The sequence below is a fragment of the Diadema setosum genome, unplaced genomic scaffold (assembly GCF_964275005.1).
Source record: "Diadema setosum unplaced genomic scaffold, eeDiaSeto1 scaffold_88, whole genome shotgun sequence".
In the NCBI taxonomy this organism is placed as follows: domain Eukaryota; kingdom Metazoa; phylum Echinodermata; class Echinoidea; order Diadematoida; family Diadematidae; genus Diadema; species Diadema setosum.
Window position 1 is genome coordinate 17,448 of NW_027307714.1, and position 8,102 is coordinate 25,549.

General features: G+C 40.7%; 1 protein-coding gene across 1 annotated transcript; it reads left to right on the forward strand.

Annotated features, from left to right (window-relative positions):
* Positions 1-2,212: 2,212 nt before the first annotated feature.
* LOC140245959 (CD5 antigen-like) lies at positions 2,213-7,819 on the forward strand. The gene is made up of 5 exons (XM_072325414.1): positions 2,213-2,267; positions 3,678-4,001; positions 4,943-5,272; positions 6,567-6,890; positions 7,317-7,819. Exons 1-5 carry the CDS (start codon positions 2,213-2,215, stop codon positions 7,817-7,819), a joined length of 1,536 nt encoding a protein of 511 aa, XP_072181515.1.
* Positions 7,820-8,102: the final 283 nt, after the last annotated feature.

Below are 8,102 nucleotides of genomic sequence, written 5' to 3' on the forward strand. Positions count from 1 at the left end.
CCTGATTAAATTGATTCTGGTTTATTCTTTGTGTCACATGTATGTCTTCTACATATAAATAATAACATTAAATGATATACACAGCACCGCAATGTTAGGATGGAAAACAACCCAAGGACAGCTGTAGCTCATTCTTTCTTCCAAGCAGTGAGACGATTGGACAGTCATGACTACCAAGTACATGACCGCAGTCGGTCAAAAAGAAATCAAATTTCGACTCGCTAAATAGTACAATAGCGCCATCACCAAATGGGTGGATTGATTTTATTCAAATGGTAAATATTGAACTTGTAAAAATGTGTTTTGTCATCTTTGTTCTGAAAATATGTGTGCGTCAATGAGTGTGTGCGTAGGTTTGTGTTTGTGTGTGTTTTTTCTGGTGACGTCGGTCGTTGGTTACTTCATGTTTCCTAATAATTACTTTGTAATTCGGTGAGTTTTTTTCCTTTTCTAACAAAACATCGCGGAACTAATGCAAATTTAATCTTCGTATTGTGACAAATGAGTAATACGACCAATGCTTTATCAAATGATTCATATCACTCAAAAGAACTTCTTACATGTCCCTATGTTTGTGTACTTGAGCAAGGCTGCCTGTCGACATCGCTCTTCTCTGAACAGCGTGAGGTTGTATTATGAATGAGCACCTAGTATGAGAATTTGATCGTCAACATCGTGAGATGATTGCTTGGGTTAGTTTTATTTTTGTATTTTCTTTCTTCAAATACAATAAAAATGGTAACAAAGTGATACGGGGTACGCAAAAAAGGAGAGTATAACATGCAAATCTATACATGAATTGTCAATTCCATAACAACACCAGTCTGTAATAGCATATGAATCAATGCAGCATGTTAAAGCATACTGTATTCATATGTGAACAAAGGAGAAATCGACAGGGGACCGTCATCATAAGCCGACCATGACGTGGATAAGGCCATATTTTCTGATACGAATATGATACACCAATAAACCTACATTGTATAGATGATGACTGGCGGGGGAGGGAACATACCGAATGTTCCACCCGAAGGGTTTGAAATGCTATTGAGGGAGGTTATAAGTCCCGAAACGAAATCGAAGGACTTATAGCCTCCAGAAATAGCATTTCAAACCCTGAGGGTGGAACGTTTGGTACATGTTCCCGACAACAAAAGTCATCATCTGTTATGTTATATGGGTTAGTCAAATACGTCAAATACGTCAACGTCAAAGGTAATTTTCAGATTTGTATGATTTATTTTTTTTTTGTCTAGATTACTTTTTTCCCATTGTTTTTTGTATCTATATTTTTTTTTACCCTTATCAAACTTTGTTACTGTATTTTTGTTTTGTCAATATATTTCTTGTCGTGTTTGTGAATGCTATTTTTGTTTTGTATTTTACTTTTGTTGTTTTATACCATGTATATTGATATATACGGACTCACTGAAAAACAGCCCTGAGGCTGATAGTGGGGTTTTTTTAAACCGTATTGAAATAAAACAAACAAACAAACAATCACCAGCACAACGCACGCGATCGCTCGCTCGCTCGCGCAGAGCAAAATTTACTGTGCGCGCGGTCTGTCATTTGTTACGTGAAAATGTTTTCCCATGGGAGAACATTACAAGAATGTTCGCCCATGGGCGAACATAACGAATATACCTCCATCACGTGACTGTGTTTAGCCAGTCACTAACCGGTATTTGACTAAACCCATTTAATATATTACATTATACACATAGAACTCTTAATCTTAACGTTGTATACCAAACACGTTTTTCCTTAAAAAAAACAACAACAACAACAACAACAACAAAACAGTGACTGGGCGCTTTTAAAGAAGAAAAATAATGTCACATATTCTGTTTATTGACCGTACTGCATTCTCTTGAAAATGTACGGTCATTGCTAAAAATCTATCATAAAATACGTCACGCCCAAACTGGCAAACATAAACACGATATAGCCCGTGGTTGAAAGAAAGGTATTCCACAAATAAAAAAAGCTTTTGTGTTTCTACGCGTTGGTCGCTCTTTCATTTCTTCATCCATTTGGCAGGGATCAAAGTCCAGAATGCGTAGGAAAGTCGTGTACATAATCAACGCAAAAGAAGGATATTTGACATTTTCGTCATTAAATCAACTCGGTGAAATAGATTCGTGACGTCTCAGCACCAGTGAAAAGGGGACAGACAGCAGTCCAGCACAAACATTTCTACATTGAAATCATGTGGAAATTTGTCACAATTCTCGCTTTACTGGAAACTGTCCTTGCTTATTACGGTAAGTACGAGGTTTCTACACAGAGGGCAGTCATGTCGACGCTGCTATTTTCTGTGAGTACTCAATATAATGGCGTCGTGACGAGCGTAATGCTTTCATATCGGTTAACCCGGTAATAACGACTAGATCTATCGAATCGAACAGCAAAGGTTGTAAATACACAAAACAGTGTCTTTTTTTTTGCGTTCGATTCATTTAAATTTCAATTCATTTCTCATCATAGATCATGGTGTTATCCACGTGCAAGTATTTTAGTTCCGTAAAAGATACCAAATGGCTATGAGTAGGCCTACTATAGAAAGCACACAAATGAAAGACAGAGATAGACGGCCATGGCGGATGAGGGATACTGTACTTGTCTTTATAGGTAGACACACCTGGAGAAGTTATATATATATATATATATATATATATATATATATATTAGAAATCCTGTGTTAATATTGGAATAAATATCCTTGATAAACAACATGAGTCCAAGCAAAATGGACGCGTGAATAATGGTAAGCATGCATACACATGCAATACAGCAAGGTGTGTAAAAGGGTGAGGCGTTCCATGTACGTATGTTCTGTGTGTATAATGGCGCCATGAGCTGCATGCTTAGCTATAGCAGCGACATCGAGAACGGTACGGGCAAAGGGTCGGGTTTTTGCTATGCTAAGCCAAAATGAACCATGTCTGGTTTTATTAAGAAAAAGAATCAGTAATTCGATACAAAATCATCCAAAATATTTTTCTTATGTAAAAATCAAGAACAAAAAAATCAACAGTAGAAGATTAATTTTGTAACAAAATATAACGGGGAAGTGATATTGTAACAGAACCGGACATGGTTTCTTTTGGCGCACCATAGCAGAAGCCCCGTTCCGTGATCAGTGCCGGATTTGGTGTAAACGCAGCTTAATACAATCCAGAGAATAGTGACGTCGTTGCATTCAGTTAAATTTATTTTCTCAACGTAACACATAATAAGAAACCAATGATCACTTATATCGATAAAAATTGGCTGATTAATGTCTGTACACTTACATCTTCATTTAATGTCATGTAATCAACTGCAAAAAAAAAAATGAATTTGATGAATCATGCACACGAACGTTTGACGCATATGGAGAGATTGTCACGGAAGTCTGTCACGAATTGGGTAATGCCTACATTTTTTTTTTTGATATGTTTTGAGATCACCCATCATGGGTAGAGAATTCTTCTCTGCACATAAAATACACCAATCTTCAAAGATATACTTAAAACATCTGTAATCCGTTGACCAGGGTGTTCGCTCTCAACAGTTATCAAAATAATCATCACACCACTATCTAATAAAGTATACCAACGTGCTCTCATTATAAACAAAGGCACTGTAATTGCTGTTTTGTACTGCATTTCAAATCACTGTCTTTTGTTTAGAGGGCAACGTACGTCTCGTCGGTGGACACGTAAGTCATGAGGGGCGAGTCGAGGTTTACCATAACTCCCAGTGGGCTACGGTCTGTGACGATAGCTGGGATCTTCAGGATGCGGACGTAGTCTGCCGGCAGCTCGGTCTCCCAGAGGCCCTGACAGCTACGCGGCTCGCTTTCTTCGGTGAAGGAAACTCATCACAGGCAATCCTAACATCAATCCTCTGTTCGGGATTCGAGAGCGGTCTTATGGAGTGCCACTATGCGGATAATCCCTCCCTGTATTGCGGACACTATGAGGATGCAGGTGTTGTTTGCAGTGATGGTGTAGGTGAGCAATACAAAAAAGTCTAATTTGATAAACGCAGTAAAAGCAAAGTATAAGAATCATCTGTCCATTGCGTAATGAAAAACATCTGCCTTCAAACTAGTCAAAAGGCTCTCAAAAAGTGAGTGGCAATGAGAAACTTACAACAAAAGTTTCTGTTAGGATATCCATTAAAGCAGATCGATCAAAGTAGTCAAAAGTCAGTACTAAGACAACTTTAGAAGTGAAGCAGGAATTAGCTGTTTGCAGTGCTATGAATTAATTTTCAGTGGCAGTGACAAAGTAACAAGGAAATTATCCTATACATCCTTTTTCAGAAATAATACGCAAAACTAATACGAAATTTCGCTGTTTCATTTTTTGATTAAGATGGGCAGTATTCCAAGGTGGAGGCATTACTAATCCACTTGTACTGGAGTTTCATCTATCCGAGTTATGACGTACACAAAGTGAGCGAACATGATTGACTCGCGGTTTCCTCAATCAACTTATGCACCTGCTAATAGGGGGGGGGGGGAGGGAACATACAGACTGTTCCATCAAAATAGACGAAGAGGGCCAGTAGTCTCCATGTAGGAGCAATCGCTGATGTTAGAACAGTATGTCTGCTCCCGACAACCAAAGTAATCACTGTCTTGTTATATCATAATCATCTAATAATGTTCAAGCGATCAGAGAACATACTCGGCGGATCAAGTTCACATGATTACGTTTATACAATCGCTAATTGTCATTGGCCTATTGAAACGCAGACAACGATGATTAAAAGCGATATCGATTTCACATTCATACATTTTATGGTCTTCCATACTTTCAGCACACTCATACATTTAGTTGCATCAGGCTGTTTCTTTACAGAGGTGCATACCTAGAGAATAATATGTTTAATCATTCCCCCTTTCAATTCCTCTTCAATCCCTCCTCCCCCTGTCTATATTCCCTAGATGTTGAAGGCGAACTTCGGTTGACGGGTGGTTCGACACCAAGGGAGGGCCGAGTTGAAATCTACCATGGGGGTGAGTGGGGGACAATTTGCGACGATTTGAGCTGGGCCAGGAAAGACGCCTCGGTGGCCTGTCGTCAGCTCGGCTTTGATGGAGTCAAGTACGCCTATTTGTCCTTCTCTGGACTGAACGAGAGACCTAACCACCTCTCAGATGTCGATTGCACCGGATACGAATCTGATATCCAAGATTGTTCTCACAGCAACTGGGGCAGCATTTGTTCCGGTGGACTTGAAGCCGCTGCCATCGAATGTAGAGGCGGACCGTATGGTACGTAGAGATGTGGTTTGTCGTGAACATGAAGACCGCCTCTCTTTCCCCTTCCCTTTATTCTCAAGTCGATCTTCTTAAAGTGTTCACTCGGCAGCTTGAAACATTACCTGATGTGGCAAAAATTTAGAATTCAAAATTTGAATTTCGATAGTCAATCATGCTTTAATATTAAGGTCTTTTATTGACACGTACCTTATCGAAATGCGTCATCCTGCCCGGATTCGGAAAGCAGGGTTACGAGCACAGCAGCAATCTGTACAGAGTACAATGCATTGAACAATCGCATTCATTTTAGGGTCTACAGTCCCTCTTCCACTAACATTTTTATTCTTCAGTCATCATCATAACCACCATAACCACCATCATCACTATCACCATTACCATCATCATCATCATCATCTTCATCATCATTATCACCATCGACATCACCATCACCATTATTATTATCATCATCATCAACAACAACATCTCAATCACCATCATCAACTTCTCAATCACCATCAACATCATCATCAACACCATCATCATCATCATTAACATCACCATCACCATCTCCATCAACATCATCGTCATCATTTATCACCACCATCATCACCATCACCATTATTACCCTGATGATCATCACCATCATCATCACCATCACCTTCATCATCATCACTATCACCACCATATCATCACCATCACCATTAATATCACCAAGATCAACACCATCATCATCAGCGTCGTCATCATCACCATCATGATCATCATCACCACTATTATCTTTGTCATGATGAATTTAGTAGTTTCATGGCATTTCATACGCAAAAGTGCTCTGCATTGATCTCCCCTAACGTCACGAACATAAACCCATGCATTATCTGCTTTGTATCTAAGTGACTGCGCATTGCTAAAAGTATGCAATTGTGATGTCATTGAGCGTCATTACGGCGAGCCGCAGTCGTACGCGTATCTCTGATCGGTCTTTACTACCCTCCAGTCATAGCGGTCAAAATACGTGGGCAATGGCGAAACTTATGCCAGCTGAGCATGTTCCACGAAAACTAAAGACTTGTCACTTTTGCCAGGATCCATACAACCAGTTTATGAACTCTTTTACTGTTCTAGTTTTATAACTGTCAAAACTAAATGCTTTGGAATCGCTCTTCAACATTTATGATGTGATTGTGTCATATTAGGGCCGACCTCTTAGCAGCCGTCACGAGAAAGCTGTTAGTTAACATTTGGACACAAGAGTGCACGTTCTCACTATAAATAGAACTCAAAATGTTCTTCTGACTAACTTCTGCAGCTCAAGAATACGACGTTCGCCTGGTGGGCGGGACATCACCACAGGCTGGCCGGGTTGAAATCTTCCACGAAAACTCATGGGGCACTATATGCGACAACACCTGGTCGTCAACCGAGGCCGAAGTCGTCTGCGACCAGCTTGGCTACGACGATGTCGATGTGGCGTTGGAGTACTTCGGACCAGGTGATGGCGCCATTCACGTTAGCAGCTTGTCGTGTTACGGGTACGAGTCTTCAGTGGAGAATTGCCTGAACGTCAATTTTGGCAGCACTGGTTGCGACCACACTGAGGACGTTGGGATTCGCTGCCAGCACACCTCTTACGGTAGGTCTTTTAAAGGTCTGAAACCTGTAAATACGGTTGAACAGCCTGAGCCCCGCAGGGATTTTTTTCTACCAAAGATACTGGAATAGATATAAAAAAACCCTGATAAGATATGAATTAATTATAAAACAAATAAATAGATAAATAGATAGATACATCCACTCCAACACTTTTTTCGTTGTTGTAGGGCAAAAATAATTTGGTAGCATATTATGTGAGTATCATGTCAGTATAGAGCATTTTTGTTTGAGTTTCTTTGTTTACAAGATATCAACACCTCTTTTTAAGAGTACTATTAAGATCATGTTATGTTATTTACTCACCATCTGTCTGTTTTTATTAAATCTTTTTGCCTGAATGGAATGTTTTCTTCAAGTGATTAGATTTAAGTCATTAGCATTGGCGCCTTTTGTTTTGTGTTTCTAGGATACTCTGGATCTGGACTCTCAACGTATGTGATAACAGGAATCGTGCTTAGCTCGCTGGTAGTCTTCTCTTCCATGGTCACTTGTGTCGCGGTGCTAATCGGAAGGATGAGGAGACCACAACATCCTAATGCAGGAGTGGCAGCATTTACTGTCAGCGGCACAACGTATCCCAACGGCACCACTGCAGCAGGGCCCTCTGTGACTTTGAACCCGACTAATCCTCAGATACCAAACAATCCGCAACCGGCAGCAGGTTATCCGCATTTTGTCGGTTATCCACAAGTGGCAGGTAATCCACAAGCGGCAGGTTATCCACAGGTAGGAGGCTACCCGCAGTCTGGAAGCTATCCGCAATCGACGGCATATCCACAATCAGCGAGTCCTCAGCAGCCACCTCCGAACTACGATTCTGTGGCAGATCCTGTGAGTAACGGCGAAAGAGTCCCCGTTGCACCATCGATAAATTCCACGGCCGAAAATCCACAGCAGACTCAAGCTTGAAACGTAACATGATTACGTCAAGCAGTTCGTGTTTGATGGCAGCAATGCCCTTCCATAGGATTGCTACCTGATGACGTACACTTTGGACGAACCGCGCATTTTTAATATCAGAATCACCTCCCTACCAGGATCAAGAACATGTCCACAAAACAAGACGCCTTTCGTCATTGCTTATTCTCCTTTACATGGCCGGCGCCATACACGTTTTCGAAGTGGAGGGGGGGGGGGACACTTTATACTTTTGGTGCCTCTTCTGGGTGGCAACTACTGGTACCATGCACTT